Below are 21601 nucleotides of genomic sequence, written 5' to 3'. Positions count from 1 at the left end.
CTTAATTCTTGTACAGTTTGCATTTGTGTAAAGTTTGGGAGTTGCCAAAGTTGATTTACTTTCTCAACCTTTCATAGAAAGTGAACACTGAGTGCAGCTGTTTGGTTCCTTTATAGCCTGTGTTCGTTCCTACATAGCAGGCAAGGTTTCTCTTGGCTCATACATGGACCCCAAAGATGGTCATTCACCCTGCCTCATTGTTCCATTCCATATTCCTTCAATTTTACCCATTTTCCAGATTAAAAAGACAGAAATTTCACATTCATGCACATTGTAGTATCTGCAGTGCTACAGTGTAGATCATGTTCAAAGCTTATGTCATAGAGGTTGGTGGTTTTTTTTGAGTGGAGAGAAAATTTGTGATGATGAATCAAGTTGTGGCCAATATGATGTGAAGTGAAGTATATTTCTTTTTCTTCCAGGGGGGGGGGTGCATTGTGTTTTATTGAATCGATTTCACATCAATTTTGTTTCTATAAGAAATGCAAAACTATAAGGTATATGTAGAGAGAGCTAATGTATTAAAGTTGTATTGATGAGAGAAAGATCAGAATAGCAGATGAAAAGCCATTGGTAAAGTGACACCCACTAACTCACTTGTTATGCTGCTTTCCTTCCCACCAAATCCACCACCTTTCCATTCAATTGGAATCAAGTTCTTTGTGGATAAAGATAAATCAGATTATTTTTGAGGTGTGCTACTTGACTTCAGCTTTAATACTTCCATGGGTGGCAAGGATATGCAAATGAGCGGCAAAGTCAATGACCTCTACCCTGTTTATTTGCTGGAGGTGTTGAATTTTTAGGGCATTATGGGTCAAAGCTGGTCAACTAAGAATCCTGTGATTGGCCTATTTGAGATTCAAGATGGATTCTTCCGATAAAGTCTCCAGAGAAAGTGTTTTGCATCTTGTTTCGACTTATGGGAACGTTACATTTTTTGTAATTTATATTTCATGTATGATTTGTGTACATTGTTGTTTCTTTCCAAGTTTGTCTTGAATACTTTTTATAAAAAAATCACATTATTGGGGAAGGTTTTTTTTTCCTCTATGAAAAAAATTGAAGAAGTTTTTAGTGTTTGATGTGGTTTTCATATCTTTTTAAAAGTAGGGCAACCAATTGCCAAGTTACACCTATATTTCAGTATTTTCCTTTTTTTTCATTTTGGAAAGCTGTAATTTTGTTCTTTTTAGGAGGGGGTGTAAGATGGTTTATATAAATCAAAGATTTCTTCAGTTGGAAAGTTTATTTATGAATAAGTGAAGATCTTTTAACAGAAATTGTCCAGTTGACAGAACCACAAGGAGATGAGGAAAAAGCAGACTGCATGTACATGCACTTGTATACATATATATATATATATATATATATATATATATATATATATATATATATATAACCCTACATGGTACATTAAGTGGACATCATAAAAATCCTAACCCTAACCCTAACCCTAACCCTAACCCTAAAACCTAACCCTAACCCTAACCCTAACCCTAACCCTAAACCTAACCATAAACCTAACCCTAACCCATCTAATGTCTACTTAATGACTCATTTTTTCACTCCCAATGTTATCCAATGACGCCTTTAGTAAAATTACATATATAGAGAGAGATATATAACAAAATTGGGCCTTCCACGAGAAATAAAACGTAAAAAAACGTTAAGAGGACACCAAATTGTCCTCTTAATCACAATGTCTACTTAATGACTCATTTTTCACTCCAAATGTCCCTCTAATGACGCCTTTAGTAAAATATATATATATATATATATATATATATATACCAGTATATATTTTTTGCCATTCATACAAATTTTGTATTATTACGATTTTGTTTTGTCATTTCAGACATTATAACAAAACTCTGAGATGGACCACTTTGGACCCTCTTGGATTACTAAAACTTTTTGAGGGCTATGAAGAGTATTTCTCACCAGAAGCCTTTGAAGATATTATTAATAGAGTAAGTATACTTCATTTGTGCAATCAGAGAATTACAGTCTAAAAGAACAAATTATTCTTAAAATAAATAATTGATACTTACATGCAATAACGGCCAAATTTGCACTTTGATCTAGTCCAAGGATGAAACATTCTTGTGCGAATGAATTTTCATGATTTTCTCAAGATAAGCCATTGTTCACTAAAGCGTAAAATATTGTCAATGCTTTTAGTGTCATCCGATCTTACAGACCCTCACCCATAATTGTATAAGAAAATATTGTGCATATATCATGGAATTAAAGATTGGAGGATACTCTCAAATTGTTTACTTATTTGTTTAAGTCTGATTGGTATTATGAAACATAAATGATAATTCTGTACTCAAATGTTAACTGCTATTTGTGTCAATGAAAAGTAATTTTTATCCACCGTTACAAAGTTATTTTTATACAATTGCTGGTTTCATATTGTCTTGGGACATAAATGTATGTATGCCAAGCTGAATTATATATACTTGAATAAAATTATTTGTCTTTTCTTTTTGCAGACGGGTATTGGGCATGCCTATCAAGTTAAACCTTGTCTAAATCCTTTAGATCAAGAATGTCCTGACATGGCACCCAACAAATTATCGGGAGAGGTAAGTCATTTTTCCTTCCTGTCCTTTGTATATTTTTGTCCAGAATTTGTTTGTTTTTGCTTTTTCTTTAGTCATCGATACATAATTTGCACAATGAATAATTTGTAGCCTGCTTCTTCTTGGTATTAATTGATCTAGAAATGATAACATATTTATGGAATAAGATCCATCAGACGGACAGGGACCTTATGGGAAGTGTTTGGGAATGTAATTGCTCAATGGCTCAAATCTCTGTCCTGGGTTTTATGTAACATCTTTATTATTATGTTATATGTATACTTTCTTGAATAAAGATGAATAAACAACTCAAAGAGAAGTGTTCAAACAGAGAACTCATCAAAGTAAATGCATCTTGTTTGTGTTTCCAGATCCCAAATATTGCAGCTCAATTAACAGGGGGTTGTGCAGGGTTTGCCAGCCGCTACATGCAGTGGCCAGAGGAACTCTTACTAGGAGGAGTCTCCAAAAACCAGAGCGGTACAGTAGAGAGGTGAGTTTATCCATCCCACTCTTTGACACCAGTCAATGTTTCAACAAGTGCTGAATACCAACCATTAGTAATACATACCCCACCCTAACCAGTACCTGAACCAGTCCCTGGTCCTGACTTTAAAGGGCTATCCGTCCCTTAAATGATGTTCATTTGAACAAAAGAAAAACAAATCAAAGAAACAAAATTGCAAAAGTTTGCAATAAATCGACCAATAATAAGAAAGTTTCAAGTGTTTAAGAAACAAGATCACTTTTAAAAGCTGTGCGAATCTGCAATTGGCAATTTTTTCAGTGGATTGTGACGTAGTGGCGGATAACACTCTTGTTTGCAGTGTACAAAAGTATCACTTATATGTGCCTTCACCCTTGGGGCACTACTCAAAATATATATAAAGTTTGAAGTACTATTACAGGTCCTCTAATAAGAAAAGACCTTCCTGAGTGTATGTGTGTCTTTAGGACCAATTGGGAAAGTTGTCCGCTACTACATCACAAAGAAATTACTGATTCAACCGATTTGAAGAGCCCATACCTGTAATGATTGCAAATTTCAAAAATTCATCACTTTCTCATTTTGTACTTGATTTTATTCAAACTTTCACAAGGATGCTTCTCTGGCTTTTCTGCTTACTTTTAGAGTAGAGTGTTATCAAGGTTGGATTTCCCTTTAATCTTAAATATAATTTTAACCCTAACCCTCCACTTACCCTTACCTTAACCTGATGACAAAGTACTGATGTGCAGTTAATTTCTCTTATATTAAGAAGGAGGAAAAAAAGATGGTTAATGCATGAGTTCTCTATTAATTAGCACATTCTACCATACTCCAAAATATACATTTGATTATCTGATATATACCAGAGTGGCACAATACATCTGACAACTGTAATGTATGAAAATAAAAGTTACGATTTTGGAAATTTGTAATGGAATGGTTGAACAAACCGGCAATTATGTCTAATTGGATAAAAGCCAGCGTATCATTTCTTGAAAATGATGCAAAACAGGAACAAGCAGATGTTACATAATGAAGTCTTTACATGTAGGGTTTGAGTAATTTCCTCCTTTTTTAAATGACTAGCATTAATTTTTATGTTAAGAGTTGGCATGTAACATGATTTGCCTTACTGATGAAGGCTGTTGGTTAATTTGATTGAAAACAACCACAAGCGCTATTCACCCTGTAAAGCTTTGTGTGACTTATAGGAGGAAATTGATGATACATACTGCCTGAAGAAATTGTAACGATGCATTGCAGTTGTTCAGGGACAGGTTTTGCCCCTCCCCTTTCCTGTGTACATGTTACATTGCTTGATAAGAAAGTTGAGAGTTTAGAGTGTGCTTCTTCCATGATATGGTAAATCTTTGCTTTCTATGGTTTGCGAATCCTGCACAAGAATTTGAATGACCCAAAATAAGGTTTAACCTTATTTTTTAAAATGTACTAGGTCTCTCTTCCACAATCAAATACACATAACATTTTTGGAAAATTGTTCCTAAAGAAGATATATATTGTGCCCAGTTCAGGGGTTTGAACATTTCTTGTCAATTATATTTGCAGTGGAGAAGGAATTACTGTTTATAGTAAATAGAAGGGTTTTGTATAGCATCAATTGATCAAGTACCACTACAAGCGCAAGTAACTTGCAGCAGGCCCATTCCAATTAAAATGTACCTAGTAACTCCTCCATTATCACTATTTCCTTGGCATTTCTTGGACAACTATTGAAGAATATCTTGTTATGATCATGTATTTTGTTTGGGTTTGTTCAGCGTGTATTACAGCCATGTCTGTACATAGCTTCTTTGACTATAGTCACAACCTGCCTTGCAACAGCGATGATAAAACTTGTAATGATTACTAAGTAAATATCGGCTTTAAAAAAACATGAGGTATCTAGAAAGGAAATATATTTTTTCTTTTAAAATTATTTGATTGGTATGTTATGAAGAAGACATATTTAGAGAGAGTTTTTTTTAAAGCTATTTGGCTGATATAAATAGTCACATTCAAGCAAGTTTCTATGAACAATTACATCAAAAAAGAGTACATTTAGTAGATCTAGCAGGTATTTTCTGTTGTATAAGTTTGGGCAGGTACCAGAATTAAAAAGATACCTCAAATTGCCAGGGCTCCCTGGAAATAACAGACCTGACAAGTGTCATTGTTTGTCCTTCCATGTTGCTTCTCAGTGCCGAAGCTTTACAGACTATCATCCAGCTCAGGGGGGAGAAAGACATGTATGAGGCATGGAAGAACAACATCAAGGTCAGTGAGGTCAAATGGACAGAGGAGAAAGCAAAAGCAATTCTCAATGAGTGGCAGAGAAAATTTACAAATGTGAGTATAAACGTCAACATGAAGCAAACGGTTTGATAAGCCTTAGTTCTTAGACATCCCTTTGAAGTGCATGTGAAATTTATAATCCATTTTTTAATTGAATGTCCGTTAACTTAGAATTTTGCTGATTTTGTGATATATGCCCTCTGGTTATGATACATAGGTCAATAAACCATTATGTTCAGATTGAAAATTTCTTGTAGCCAATCAGATGCAATTATTTTATTATGCAACATTCCTTTTTTTGTAATGTCAGGTGATATTCAACAAGGTCTCTGAATCATTAAATGTAGTGCAGTAAGAATGCATGAATCAAAATAGATACTTCATGACCAGTTGAGTTATTCATGCCTCTCTTAACATTTTTGTTTGTTTAAGATTGTGAGAAATAGCTCAATATCCAACACAACTCAGGACATCAATGCTCTCTCATCTGCATCTCTGGAAGATCTCCTCCAAGACTTCTCACGGACAAGTGTTGTTCGGGTTGCCATGGGTTACGCTATCATGGTGAGTGTCTTTTTCAAAAGGTCCATCTTACTTTGATTTCACCAATGTGTTCAGTCTTTAGTGTGTACCAGTCACCCGAACAAATGATTTGTGTATAGTGAGATTGTATAATATAAGCCTTTAAAATAATAAACTTTACCTACATTCTATAGGTAAACGGTTAAGGAGTATGAATAAAATAAAGGATAACACTCAACCCAAATCACAGCGTGTCCACACACAAAACAATTTATTCCGAAACACTATAACGAAACGTCGTATAAAGAATCATCGTATAAATTTCGGAGTGTCCACACACAAGAAACGTCGTATAAATAATCATCATATAAATTCCAGGATGTCCACACACAGAAGAAAGTAATCCTGAAACTCTACAGCGAAATGTCGTATAGGTGCGCAGTTTGCTACTGCGGTCATGAAATGGAAGCGAAAATGAGAGGTCTGGTCTCCTTTCGCTCGAGGACACGTTAAGCCCCGGCCAGTTAGTTACACTAGTTACACTCCCCCTGTCCACACACAACATTTTCCGTGATTAGGCGTGATTCTTTATCGAGTTTCAGTTCGAAACGATGCCCAAACCTGCGTTTCATTAGACTAGTTTCGTTATACGACGTATCGTTAGTGAGCGTCCACACGCATAATTTTCATCGTAAAACTATCGCGAAACGGTATAGCTAATCACGGAAAATGTTGTGTGTGGACAGGGGGTCAGTCTTGGGTTTCGTGTCATTCCTATTCTGTACGCCCGGGTTAACTAGTTTACTCAGCATGATTTTATGGTTCACTGAGAATATATTTAGATTTGAGAGCTGTAATCTATGTGAGTGCATATATATGTGTGGATTGGCAGTCTACTAAAAAATACATTTTTTAATTGCAATATCTCTTTGTCAAAGTAATATTTGAAGCTCATATTATGAATACAGTATAGCCACACGGAACCCCTAAAATCAAGAGCTTTGGGGATTGGTATACTTTAGATATTGCCTCTGATATCACTAATGTCATTGTGGAGCATGAAAATATTTATGTATCCTGGCTCTTCGAAATGCAATCACTTTTCACCCACAGCTAGTGCAATATTACAAGTAGTGAAAGCTTTGTGCACCAAAAATGATATTCCCACATGCAGTGTAATGCAATACAATATCATTCATCTGTTATAATGGTCTTTAATAGATATTGTTAAAACATTTCTGGTGAACTTGATACTTTGTTTCATCTCTTAGGCAGTGTATGCCCCCGTGTATGCCACACTGACCCTGATGAAGCTTAGGATATGGTCCTACAGTGTAAGGTGGGATGGGTCTGTTGGAGGGGTGATAACAGAATATCATTCATGTGCTAGTGACCCAAAAGATTAAGTTACAATCCTATAAAATGTAGAGAATTAAATGCTAACATTCTCAAATTTCTCTTTATTTGGGTAGACAATGTACGCCACACTAACCATGATGAAGCTCTACGATGGTGTACGGTCCCAAGGTGGGCTAGGTCTTTTTGGAGTTCTGCTTGTAGCAGGCTCAGTAGCGGCAGGACTAGGGTTTTGCGCTCTTATTGGCATTATATTCAATGCATCTACAACTCAGGTCAGTGATTTTCCTCTTTTTTTCATCTTTTGTTCATCTTCTCCATTGGCTTGCTTTCCTTGATTATCTCTTTTGTTCTCTTCTTTGTCCTTTTCTCTTGATCCATTCCCCATAGTATTTCTTAGTTTGAGTATTGCATGGAATGAACTGACTGTAAGTCTAATATATTTTGCCTGACTTTGAGTGATTGCCATTTGTTTGTCACATGTAAATAGTATGAATTTGATATGAAAAGATATTAGTTATTAGTAAAGGTCTTTTTATTTTGAAATAGTTTTATTTGTACTGTTTTATCTGCATAACTGCCTGAATTACATGCTTTCTAATGTGTTACAAGTTTGGCTAAATTGATGTACAATGTATTTTCATTCCTGCTGTGATGGATACTAAAAAGATCTTGTGTATTGACCGATGTGTTGGGGGGGGGGGGGGGAGGGAGGCGGTGCATAGGCTAGACTTGTCAAGATAATGAAATATATAAGTGATCTATCAAATTCCCAGAATTTGAAAGGTAAAGGATGTACATTAGTTGAAGGTTACTTCTCTCCTTATGAGAGAAACAACCATTCTGAAGAACACCTTTCCAAGATGATGATAGAGGCATGAAGTCCCCAAATTCTGATTATTTCATGAAAACTTGGAGTCCAAGAAGGTCTGTGTAATGTTTTTTTTAGAGAGAAACAAGAATGTTGAAGATTTCTGAAAAGTACCAGTGAAAAAGAAGGGGGATCGAGGGCAGCATTTGGCAAGATGATAATGTACACAGCAAGACATACAGTTATGTACCCAAAGAACTTGATTCTGATTATAAGAGGATGTATGTATTATGTATCTCCTGCAGAGGAAAACAACATGGCTGAACTTTTTTCAAAAGCACTTTCAAAAGGTGGGGGGGGGGGGGCTGGGGAGCTAGCTGAGATGATGATATTGGAAGCTCACCTACCTGAGCCCATGGTGACATGTTGTCCTATCATAAATAGACCCTGTGATGGAAGTGACATGTGAAATAACATTACATGGAGGCAAGGAGCCCCTGCTAATGGCGTGAATGTTTTGACTGCTCTGTGGGGAGAGTGCAGAGAGAGTGATGGAGGAACAGGGCACGTACAGGATAGAGTAGGATGAATGGGGTTTATTAATTGGAAATGGTGGGTAGAAGAAAGAAAATGGGTAATGAAAGGGCAATGTGAGGAGAAATCAATTGAGGAAAAGGGGAAATATGTTACGATTTCTGTGTGGGAGAATGCAGATAGAGTGATGGAGAAGGAGGATTGGGGAAGGTGAATACCATGCAGAAGAGGTAGGATTTGAGGGGAAAAGGGGAATGTAAGAAAAATATAACTCCAGAAATCATTTGAGGCAGGGAATCAAAAGATAAAGTGGTCAGTATTGGGAAAGACTGAGGGATATTTAGCGCCCAAGACAAAATTCGGGAAGAAAATCAAACTCTTTTTTTTTTTGGAGGGGGGGGGGGGGGTTTGCTAGGTGCTAGTATATTGACATAAAAAGTACACAGACAATGTATGGATAAATGGAGAGGATAGGCTTAGTTCTCCCAAGTAAAATCAATGATGGTGTGAATAAGGTGTAATGCTTCCAAACTTGGTGATTAGGTTGATGGGTATGAACAATTGAATGGTCTACCTCGTAAGGATGGGAATGATAGTGATGTGGATGAGGATGGGAAGGAGGATGAGAAGGTGGATATGAACTTCAGTGAGAGAGAGAGAGAGAGAGGTGTAGGGCAGATGGATAATGGAGCCAGGCATCACTCAACAAAAGTAATGAGTCAGGTCAAGTGTCAAAGTGTCACATGGTTTGTGAGGGGTCCCGAGGGAATATTGCCATCCATGTGGTCTACATGTACATGCTCTTCTTCTATGTAATACATCTCCTGTAACACTCCTCTTGAAGTATACCTCTACATGTAGTATCATGTACATCAATGAAATGCACCAAACATGTTTTATGGTATAATGGTCATCAGGTTTAAAACCAGTTGATGCAAGTCACTTTCAAGGGTAGTCGTAATTTATGAAGATCAGAGGAGTGGGTTAATTAGGAAGATATAGCTAAGTTGACTCGTAAGTGTTATAAAAATGGGTGTCATGTCACCAGGCTGTACTAATAGTCTTTATTGTAATTTTGGACACAATAATACACTATTTATTAGGTCGTATTGCCCAGCATGAATTGGAAGGCAAAATATCTACAATCTCAGTTGGTTTGACATTTTTTCGGAATAGACAGATAATTGCCCACTCAAGTTCATAGAAAATTCACTACGTAATTCAGATTTCTAAGTTCCTCTTTCCATTAGTGGTATCAGAATTTCAAAATCTTGCAGATTTAATTTTTCACTTTTTTATTAAATACATGGTACTGTGCATGAAGTTGGGTGACACTACCATACTAGCACAGTTCCCAAGTTGAATTGGGATTTTTTAAAGGTTATTTTTGTGGGCATGAGTACAGTTATTTAAAGCTCGTCTGCACTAGTTTGGCCAGGGGGAATAAGTCCTCCCTGCATGGTCACTGGCAGGTGGTTATCTCATTAAATCAGCTCTCAATTAACATAGGAAAAAGGGGATCATGGGAGACCAACAGGCACCAATTAGGCATTGTTTGATATATAGAAGGTGCAAGTAGCTATACGTAGTGCAGTGGGGCTTTAAACCAGAAATTGTACAAACTAGGTATGTGAACTTTATTTTCCCAAATTTCCTTCATACTTTGTCTAAAATAGTGTTAAAATATTGATATTTTGTTTTGGCTAGTTATAAACATTTTTCAGTTGTACATTGAATGTAAAATGTCTAACTCAACAGTAGATTGTGCAGAATATGTATGCCTGTGGTTGAAATGTTTGAATTACATTGGATTGGTTTTTATTATTTTCTTTTTTTTCTCTTTTCCTGCAGGTTTTACCATTTTTAGCTCTAGGAGTAGGAGTGGACGATATGTTCCTCCTGGCACACACATCTACCTCATTACCCTCAGAAATTCCACTTCGGGTAAGTCCAGCTCACATTTCTTTTTACCCATTCATAACCCCTTTTGTTACTCTATTTGCACTGGTTCACATGTGTGGATTATTTGATGAATAATCATGTTAATGAGTGTGTTTGATGTGCAGGATTGCTGTGAGTAGTGAGTCAGACCTGCCAACCAGTACGATTTAGTCGTATTTAGTACGATTTTTAGAAGCAAATACGACAGTACGATTTTCCTTAATAAAATATGATTTAAAAAAAAAAAAAAAAAAAAAAAGATTTTTTTTTTTTTAATTTTTTTTTTTTTTTAATTTTTTTAATGAATATGTTGTGTGTGCGTCCGCCATTTTCAATGGCAAAATGTCCATTCTGTCCTGTAAAGTATCCTACAAGCATCTCACATCAGCAATTTGGGGATGTTTATTGGTTCATCGAACACACCAGTCGTGACGAAATAATGCATATTCAACCAATGATCAATAAAAAAAATTCTTCCTGTAGGTAGAAACTGTAAGAGGCATTGATCCGCGCAACAATCCGTGTTTATTTTCAAGAATACAACTTTTGTCAGTAAAATACAACTTTTGACACAAAAGAATACAGTTTTTGAACTCCAGAGGTTGGCAGGTCTGGTGAGTAGTGACTGTCTATCTGTATGTTCCTCTCCTACGAGGTGAAATGCAACAAAAACACTCATTGTTAAAGGGGAAGTCCACCCTGATATTAAGTTGGTTTTTATTTAAAGCAGAAAAATGAGAGAAAATTTGAATTAATGAAAGTCTGAGCAAATTCTGATTAAGAATAGGAAAGAAAGGAATTTTTGAAGTTGTCAACAGTGAAGCACAAATTGGTACCACTGAGGTATCTTGCAAGCTTCTCTCCAATTTGCCCTGCACAAACAAAAATCATTACCTTTTGTTTCCTTAGTCCTTGATGACAGACTTTTTTCATCCAGGGGTCGTATAAAAACATATTAGCAATAATTGTAATTAAGGTGAATTTACGATAGCAAATTTTCTTAGGTACATGTAAAATATCATTTTTTGAAGTATTTTAGTCCAGGGTATTTGGGAAGGGACCATGCAAGATATGTCACAGAGTTGCCAATATGTGTTTGATTGATTGCAACTTCAAAAATTCATAGCTTTCTTACTTTTTTTTTTGTTTTGCTCAAATTTTTCACGGACCTGTTATCTCTCGTTTTTCTGCTTCTATTTAAGCCAACTTGTGAAAGAATTATAAAATCAAAATTTCAAGAAAAGAAATTTGAATATGTGTTTAGAAGTAGTGCACTAGTGAGAAAAAGAATATTGTAGAAGAGAATTACATTTTTTTGTTCAAAACAATCGGATAAATTCCTTTCTTCTTTTTTTTTTTTTTTTTTTCTCTTCTCTTCAATTTTGTGAAAGTGCATGCACCTTCCTTATTAAGTTGCAAGAAAGAGTGAAGATTGTCTGCTTTATAATTCACTCTCATACATCACAATGGCCGTGGAATTAAAGTATCCATTAGTACAAGGAGAACAAGATAAATTTACTTTCAGAACATATGCCAGGAATTAAAATTTCCAAAGAGAGGAATCATAATTGAAAACTTAAATTTTAGAATACTGCCATAGATACTCTGTGATCTCTGTGGAAGAGAATCCATCCTTATGAAAGGGAATGGGTTAGTCATTCTTTGTGTGATTTATGAGTGGGGACTAGGACTGCAGTCTTTAGTAAGGAATTTAATACAATAAATCCAATGGCAGAGGATTTTTTTGTTTAACCTTCTGCCTTTTCTTTGGTGAAGCTTGCGTTGGAGCAGTAAACTTTGGAAATATCTCTAAGAACGTGGCCCCATTGAACTCCAAGAAGGAGGAAACCGAGAGAGAAAAAGGGAGGTTATCAGGTTTCATGCCATTCCTGTTGAGTAGAACGCTGTGTGTGGCTCAAGGTTTATGTCATGAACCTGTCATGGATTGGTATAGCTTTACAATGCTATTGTATAGAGAGTGTGTGGTAAGGCTATTTGACATAGAGGGATGAAAAAATGGACATGATGTGCTCCTGTTGAAAAATGGAGCACATGATGATGAGTAGGAGCCAAAAACATGGATATTATGGCTGAGAGGGGGAGATGGAGAGAATCAAAAATGAAGAGGGGACAAAAATTATCTGCTAATAAAATGACAGTAAACCTTGAATGGTAGAATTAGGCTCAATATGTTTTATCCCAAAGTTAAAAATAACCTACTTGGAGGTCCTTTGATGTATTTCAGGGAAAGTTCTTGACCCCTGTCACCAATACAGTTCAGAGAGGGAAAGCTACTCCTTTAGAATGTGGCTTTACTTCAAGTTCATAATTTGTCATTGAAAAAGTGAAACTGAGGAACTGTTCACACAACTAGAATGTATTGCTGATGTTCATATGTCTAAGGGCGCGTTCATGCTTGATTTTGACGGCCAGAATCAGGCATCTGTTACGTGTTTAGTTTAAAACACGGTTGCGTCTTAGCTCACTTTTGTAGAATCACCGAAAAACGGCGATCACGATCGCCGATCGTAAACTCACAAAAAGATGCGTTTACAATTTGTAAACGCGTTTAAATGGGGTCAACGCACTGACCTCTAGTGGGTCTACGTAGCATGCACAGTGAAGGTTTGCGAATCCAGCTGGAAGACCAATTAAGGCCACACACGGAGAATTGCCTGGGGAGCCAGAGAAGTAAGCATGAACACTACATCGTGGAACTGCGATCACGATGAGCGTTTACGATGAGCGTTTCAGATCGCTCATTCTGCCTTCAAAATTTAAGCATGAACGCAGCCTATGTATTCTCAACATGGTTCAGTTTGCATGCAGAAGGGCCAATTTAAAGCCATTAATGAATCCATTGCCCAACTCAAGCATATACATGTATGTGAGTGAGTGAATGCAGTAAATAAGTCATTGTGGCTGCACATTATCACGTTGACATTTGTGCACATTGCATCATGAGCCATTGAATGGTGACAGTCAAATAGGGGTTGTGCACCACATACAAGGAGTTACATGTCAGGCAATATTTGTGACTGTTTGATCATTGAAGACCATATCTGAACCGAAAAATGAAATGGATGAATTATATATTAACTGAAAGCTTATAAGTCATAGATTAATTATATCAATTATATGCCATTTTAGTGTCTGTCAGATGAGTATCAGCTCTCTGAAAACTCAAAATCTAAAGCTTTGAAAATCAGAAGTTGTTGACCTAAAAACTAGCTATTGACTTGATGAAATCATTTTATGTGGAGTATGCATATTTACAATGACTTTGCATTAATTAAGCACGTTTCATCGCCTCAGCTAGTGAACCGGTCGTCACTAACTTCAGCAAATTTGACCCCTATTGACCCGTAATTTGGAGAGGTGTGGAAAATGAGGTTTTAATCGGCTTTTGTGTGAATGAATTCTTTTTATTCCTTTATATATTTGTATTCTACATTCATTCAGTTTTCCATTTATATCAAGTTGTATTTTCATCGGATAGGGTCTTTAACTTTTTAAAGAATAATGCCTAATTTAATGGAAACTTTACCCCAAAGAATAAGTGAAGGTATGCTTGAAAGGAGAGACAGAAAGGAGGGAGGGAGGATTGGGAGGGAGGGAGGATGGGGAGAGAGAGAGAGGGAGGAGAGAGAAGGAGAGAAAGAAGGTAAGAAAGAAAGAAGAGAGGAGAGGGAGAAAATAGAATTGGTGGCTTAATGACCCTTTGACCTGTGTGTCTTTCATGCTATGTTCAGGTTCTCCTGGGGCATTGGGATTCAAGCAGAGGCTAAAAATTGAATCAAGCTGGTTGCTATGACGACCAAGCCCAGCTGCTAGCACTCCATTTCGTTATCCTCTTCTCCTATTCTGCGATCTCTTACTGTCAATTCTTTTAACTCCATCTTGTTCTTCCGTCGTATTTCTCTCCATTTCTCCTTTTTACATTTTTGTCCTTCTTCTCCCCCTCTCTCTTTCTCTCTCTCTCGCTCTCTCTTTCTCTTTCTCTCTTTCTCTTTCTCTCTCCCTTTCTCTCTCTCTCTCTCTCTTTCTCTTTCTCTTTCTCTCTCCTCTCCTCTTTTAACCTCTTCACAAATGTCCCTGCACTCTTTTCTACCTTGTTCTCTTGCCATCTCAAACAAAAAAAACATTTAAATCGCCATCCCTCCCTTCCTAGCAAATTTTCACTCAGCTGAGTATACTTCATTTTGGGCGTTATCGTGATAGCGAGCCAGAATCATGTTTCTGAGAAATGATAAATGCAAAGCTGTTTTGAAATGCGTATATATTTTGGATCTTTCCAGGCTAATTTCCGGTTAAGAGAAAAAGCACAAATTACCTTCTTCTGCCCATGTCTAGATAGTATCTTGGAAGTGGCTTATTCCAAGGATATTGGTACTTTGCTGTCCCATACCAAGTATTATGGTAGTATTGAATAGGAAATGTCATCAAAAGTATTCTATAATTTAATATTCTAACTCTAAACCTTGCTCGATGAGCACTATCATCTTCATACAGTTATCTGATTGGCCCATATGCCTGCTTAAAGCAAATGTGGTTGGTATTAATTAATGGGAGTCTTTCAACCAAAATAGCTAGGATTTGGCCACTTATGTTGCTTAGAATATGACATTGACTCAGATTCATGTATATTTTTTTTACAAAGAATTTGGGAGGTCAGCGCGATTTTTGTTAGGTGTAGGTAGTAAGATTTCCCAGCAGGTCTGGAACTTATAGTGTAGGCCAGATGAAAGAGTATTGTGATGAAGGTTGTGTGTTTATACCAAGACTCAAGAGATAAACACAATCTGCAGAAAAATAAACCTGTACCAGGAAGAATTCTTTGGACCTCATATTAGATAGTGCTAGCAAGGACGAATACCACTAGTGGCTTTAGTGTCTACCTCTACCATCTTGTTATCTTCCTCTTTATATGACCCCTCTCTCTCTCTCTCTCTCTCTCTCGCTCTCTCTCCCTCTTTCTGTCTCTCTCCCTCTTTCTGTCTCTGTCTTATTCCTTCCTTACCCCTTTGTAACCTTGCTTTTCATGATTTTTTTTTGCCCATCTTTCAATTTCATATATTTTGTGCTCTTTGAATTCTCTCATGATTTCTTGTCTTTTCAATTTTCTAGTTAGTTCCCCTCCTTCCTACTGCATGTTTGAGTGTCATCTCATTCCTTGTAAACATTCTTTTTACTCGGTCTCTCAATGATTCAAACAAAGAAAGGTGTTTCACCTACCTGCTCACATCAAGATCTGGGCTTACTAAATGTATTAGTCCCATATTCTGGTGGAGTTACTTATTTAGATCATTAGATGTCCATTTAATTGGATTATTTGAACATTCTTGTAAGTTATATTTTGATTTAGCATAATCACATTCTCTTTGAAGGGTTTTGTACTGCAAATTATTTGAGAAATTACAATATTTCATACTATTTCAAAGTTTTGTGCTACAAATAGGGCCTAGTTTGGAATAAAAACAGTTTTGTCATAGGTCTGAGATCTGTTCAAATGGACTGTTGTATCTTTCATGATTTGAAATAAATTGTAATTCAAGGTAAATCAATGCTGTAGACTTATATTGTTCATTTTGCACTGTATTATATTACCACAGGTCTGATACCTAACATGTCTTCACCATTTGATGTATGAGAACGCTTTTACAGAGTGGGGAAGATAATGGGGAGTCTTGAGTAAACAAATGAGGTCCTTGAAAAGGGAGACCACATGAACAAGGCAATGTGGAGTGGGTCACAATGGCAGTTGACCATTATGGGGGAAGGCTTCATTCAAGTGGTCACTTCAAGTTCCGGAAATGGTCTGTCATTGGAGCAACATGTGTAGGGTTTATCACCCAAAGGTACCACATGTGACAGGTTGCAGTAGTGAAGTAGGCAGCCTGGGTAAACTAGCACTGGAACCAGGGAAAGGGGAGATGTGCATGGTGGTGTGTATAGTGGGGGGGGGGGGGGGGGGGGTACTGGGAGGCAGCTAGCGTGGTGTTTATGTGGTAGGCAGTGTTCTGCCATTGGTAGTGAGCAAAGTGTATCGTGTCAAATACAAAGGGCAATCTAACCCTTCTGATTAGTGTATAAAAGTGTGATTTTGATTTGTGTAGATTATGTTTTCATTTATTTAAAGGTAAAGACCAGTTATGGTCATGCGATTGCATTGTGAAAGAAACGTTGTGGAATCGATCAGAAAAGGTTGATCATCTAGCATCTAGCATCTGCAAGGTTCTGGAATCATCAAAATGATAAGAAATTTGGCCCATTCTTCATAAAGTTACAAGCACTATACACAGAAAGATGTATATGGGATCTCTCACAGACCATGAGAGAAACAAATTAACCAAATATATGAATTAGTAGGCAGTTTCCCGGCAAATTTTTTATCATCATGTATTAGTCAAAACATATTCTTTCACATGATTGGTAATGAGAGCTTCCATTTCATTTTTTGGAATTGGGGCGTTTCCAATACTGGTCTTTACCTTTAATCTTATTTTTATGATGATTTTTTACATTGTAAACATTGTGCAATTAATCCCTTGACTACTTCTTTGTATTTCTAATAAACCACATTGAATTGAAATGAATTGAAAAATTCATTTGTATGAAAGCAGGAAAAAGAAGATAAAGACAATGGCAAAAGGTTGAAATAAATCAGACCAATAATATGAGAATTGTTTGAAATATGAGATAACCAACTCTATGCAAATAAAGCAGATAAAGGTCTGTGCAGACAAAATTGTAAAATACTGAATACGTGCTCATGAAAGTTATGTAATCATTATTCATTTATGCACAAGCAGTGCACTCCATGATACACACATGGAAGTATTCTTTGAAAAGGGGAAATATAGGATATTTATGTACATTGTAGCACCTCCATCGCTGTAGGAGTGATTATTTCAAAATGTACCTCATTACACTGTTGTGCACAGCCCTATTTTCCAGTACTGACAAAACACAGGAATGTGGGAAAAATCATTGATTTTTGATTGCTTGTGTAAATGCAGCTATAGACACATACTATCCTTCCGTTTGTTGTGTACAAAAATATTAATTTCTGTTTTTTCTTAATTAAGTGCCTTCTCCATTGGACCACTTCTTATAGATAACATATTTTGATATGTCCTCTAAAGAGAAAATACCATCTTGAGTAGTACATTTTGAAATTTGAAATTTCTATAGTTTTGAGTATCAAGGAATTTCTGTTATTACTGAAATGACTTGCATTGTTCCATATTGAGCATTCAAGGCGTATCTGAAACTACACATGAGCTATATCTAAATCTAGAAACTGAGACATCTTTCATCACTGATCTCCTTGCAATGGTCCCTATCATAATCTGTATCACATGAGAGGAAGATGAGATTTCCTTGGTCATCGTTTATCCTAATTCACTTTCCCCTTTTACCCTCCTTCATTGTTCCCCCTTGTCTACTATAAAATGCCCCCCCCCCCCAACACATCGTTCCTAGCTTCAGCCATCAAAAGGGCACACTGTAAGAAGAATGCAGGAAGGGGGAAGGGGTCATCTCCGACAAGTGAGAAATCCTCACAAGAAAGATTTGGAATAGAGGCCTGGACGATGAAATGAGAAATACATTATGAAGGGGGAAATTATTTTGGCAGTAGAAATGGATATATGTTGTGTTTTGTTTTGTTTTGTTGTTTTTGTTTTGTTGTTTTTCGGGGGGGGGGGGAGGACTGGAAAGAAAGAGGTAGAAACATGTAACACCACAACAGACTAGACATAAGTCAAGTTCACACAACTCTTAGTCGACTTGGTGGTGGTTTTTAATCTTGTAAGTTATCTTTTAGTTTGGGACTGCGGACGGACGCACTCATGGTTACACCATTTTCCCTAATGAGACCTGTGATGCCATAGGAACAGGTACCATTCATATTGCTATTGAAGTAGGCTACCAGTTATAGTTTGTCTTCACACTGCATTGTTAGAGCCGTGTAGGAAGCGACCAATCCAGTAGAAGACATTTCCGATGTGGTCTTCTGGACAATCAAAGGTATACTTCCTTTCACAGTTGCGTCTTCACACTCACGTTAGACCTCTCTTATTAAGGTCGCTCCAGCTAAGACCAGTGGAACAGGGTGAGTGTGAATGGTCCTTTGAAATGAAATGAGCCTCCTTTGTAGGTCCCCTCTGATATAGTGATTGACATTTTAACTATCATTCTAGACATGAGCCAAATTCTGGCCAGGTTTGGGATGACTCACCTTACTCTTGAAGGTTATTGTCTTCATTCTGTCTGCAATTTCTTAAGACAATATCTTATATTCAGACTCAGAGCCAGGAGGGTATAAAGTCTGTGTTAAAGTAGACAAGTTAAAGAGAAGGGTAACTTCTGAAAAAGGTGAAAATAATCTCTTATGAACAGGTCTTAATAAAAGTGGACTAACGTGAGTGTGAAGACAAAGCCGTGCCAGGAAATGTACCTCTGGACCGGTCCAAAAGACCTCTTCAATATCTGGATATGATGCCACCCCAATTGAGCTTTAAAATGGGCATGAACTGTTTGTGTCAACCCTCTCTCCTTCGCTTGATTCTTCCACTGAATGAATGTGCATTATAGTGTATCAATGACATGAATTTAATCTTCTCTAGCCAACTCACGATAGGTATATTTTTGTTTTCATGCAATCTTAGGACAAGTATGACAAATATTCTGCTTGTAAACAAATTTTGTATCTAAAAAACATAATTATTGACATCATTTTGTCCAATTTGATATGTAGTATCATATAAAAACTAACAACTTTGGCTACACAATGGTTTTTTAGTGATAAAAAGTGATTTCAAGTCATCAAGATCTTTGATGATGCATATTGCTTTTTTGGTATGTACAATCACACTATGCACGATCCATTTCTACTGTTAAATTGGGAACTTAAAGCATATTTCTTTTTGCCATTTCTAGTTTGACAAACATGCAGGCCAAATTTACGATTTGTTTATCACCTTCTGCCTTTGGAGCAATCTAAAAGCTGAAAGACTGTTCTGTTTATATCTGCGGTATGTCTGAAGATAAATATTTGCACCCGGCCCTGCTGCAAGATTCCTGACTCCTTGTAGCTTTCCCAACCTTTCCCAGCACTATTCCAAGACCTGTTCAGTAAAAGAGAGAGAGAGAGAGAGAGAGAGAGAGCTAGGGGTACCTAAGGGTGAGATATATTATGCATTTAGACATAAACAAAAGAATGGTATGACGATTTGTATGTCAGTTAATATGTGAACCAAAATCTACATTCAAATGGCATCATTTTCATATGCATGTTGTGTTTTGAAGCTTGTAGTTTGCCTTGCTAAACATGTAAATTAGTTCCTTTGTTTTTCACATCTCTTTTACCTAATTTTCTTGCTGCTTTGCTGTCTCAACTATGTGGAAAACTTCGAGTGTCATGTATTTAGATTTTTGTTGTTTCTTTGGTTTTGTGAGTTTGAGATGAATGAGAAAGAAGAGAATCTGTAAATGTTTCTGCATTTATTCATTCCAGAACTATCTGGACAAAAATGAATATTGATGCAGATGATCTGTGCTAGATCCTTCCAAATTATTGATAATGATATATCACTGGGTTTTATGCACAGCTAGGTATAGGGCTATTTATCATCAGATATTTGATAGTTAAAGCCCCCCCCCCCCCCCCTAGTAAGTGTTGGGAGCCCAAAAAATTTACAGCAAAGTTTTATTTAACTTGTATCATAATATGAAAGAGGAGGTCTTTTAAGACTCATTTCTGCTAGGATTTCCAAAACAAACATAATTTGAAGTCGAATATTGATGAAAGATATAAAATGTAGGTTTTTCTGCTGTACAACAGAAAACCCAAATTATGTATTCTTTTATCAGTATTGGTTTTCAAACATTTTTTTTTTTTTTGGGGGGGGGGGGGGAATCTAATTTGCAGAAGTGTATCTTAAATGATATCCTCTTTCACATTATAATACAATTTAAGTGAACATTTTGGCGAATTTAGGGCTCCCAACACTTTAGAGGGGCTTCAACAGAGCACATGCATTAATTGCCTGATTTGCACTTTGATAAAATTCCAGGCTGTAACATATTTTTGCAAGGTTTTCAAAATCAACCAGTGCTCTCTCAAGCGTAACATATCCTCAAATCTTTTAGTATCATCCAGTTGAATAGACCCTCACCCAAAACTTCATAAGGAAAAATCATGCAGATATTTTAAACCGGAGTGTTGGCTCAGTCAGTAGAGCGTCCGCCTCACAACCGGGAGGTCGTGGGTTCGAACCCCGGCCGCGTCATACCAAAAGACGTTAAAAGATGGGAGTTGTTGCTACCTGGTTTGGCGTTCAACAATAAGGGATAGAGCAACGTCGATCTGGCGCTGCTCAGTGGCTGCCGGGCTCACGATCAATTGGGCAAAAAGAATTTCCGTTTCGGTTTAATAAAATTTGGAGTGGACTTATTAGGCTATTATTATTATTATTATTATTAAAATCATAATTTTTGAGGATATTTTCAAAGTGAAGTTTGGTTGATATTATGTGCTTGTGTGAGAAAGGCAAAGTGATTTCAGTTAAAGACTTTCTGGCTCTCATGATATCATGTGTTCATATGGGTTTCTTCTACCAGTCTGTTGTGGAATGTTGTTTATACGTTTTGTTTTATGGTTCCACCTACATTAACCTTTTTCCTGGGAGTCTGAAGCATTTTTTAAGACAGTTTTGACATTTTTGGTCTAGAGCGAAATTTTGGAACTTGGGTGTATTAGAGCTCTTTTGTGCCAAGTCTTGTATTTGATGATATAACTGCCAATGTTACATTGGGTTCATTGGGTTAATAATTACAAGAGGGTTAATTTGTCTTCTTTCTTTCTCATTGTTATCTCTTTTTACAGCAAAAAACTGGTGAGATCCTGCGCCGAGCAGGAGTTAGCGTCATCCTGACGTCAGTCAATAATATCTGTGCCTTCTTGGCAGCCGCCATCATTCCAATCCCAGCACTCAGATCACTTGCCTTCCAAGTAAGTCAACATACATGTTTGCTCTCAATATAACATTCAAAATGTGT

The 21601-nt window shown here is 36.7% G+C and overlaps 1 protein-coding gene across 1 annotated transcript in view; it reads left to right on the top strand.

Annotated features, from left to right (window-relative positions):
• The window catches only part of LOC593924 (protein patched homolog 1), a 76177-nt gene that overhangs the window by 35256 nt on the left and 19320 nt on the right, over positions 1-21601 (top strand). Inside the window, exons 7-14 of the mRNA XM_030996328.1 lie at positions 1859-1973; positions 2502-2594; positions 2963-3084; positions 5280-5427; positions 5806-5937; positions 7368-7526; positions 10448-10540; positions 21429-21554. Of these exons, the coding sequence (XP_030852188.1) occupies positions 1859-1973; positions 2502-2594; positions 2963-3084; positions 5280-5427; positions 5806-5937; positions 7368-7526; positions 10448-10540; positions 21429-21554 (988 nt within the window). The remainder of the gene's footprint in view (positions 1-1858; positions 1974-2501; positions 2595-2962; positions 3085-5279; positions 5428-5805; positions 5938-7367; positions 7527-10447; positions 10541-21428; positions 21555-21601) is intronic.

This window comes from Strongylocentrotus purpuratus, unplaced genomic scaffold (assembly GCF_000002235.5).
Source record: "Strongylocentrotus purpuratus isolate Spur 01 unplaced genomic scaffold, Spur_5.0 spur5_scaffold_3, whole genome shotgun sequence".
NCBI lineage: Eukaryota > Metazoa > Echinodermata > Echinoidea > Camarodonta > Strongylocentrotidae > Strongylocentrotus > Strongylocentrotus purpuratus.
The sequence above is the reverse complement of the archived record's forward strand: the minus strand, read 5'-3'. Positions and strand labels throughout refer to the sequence as shown.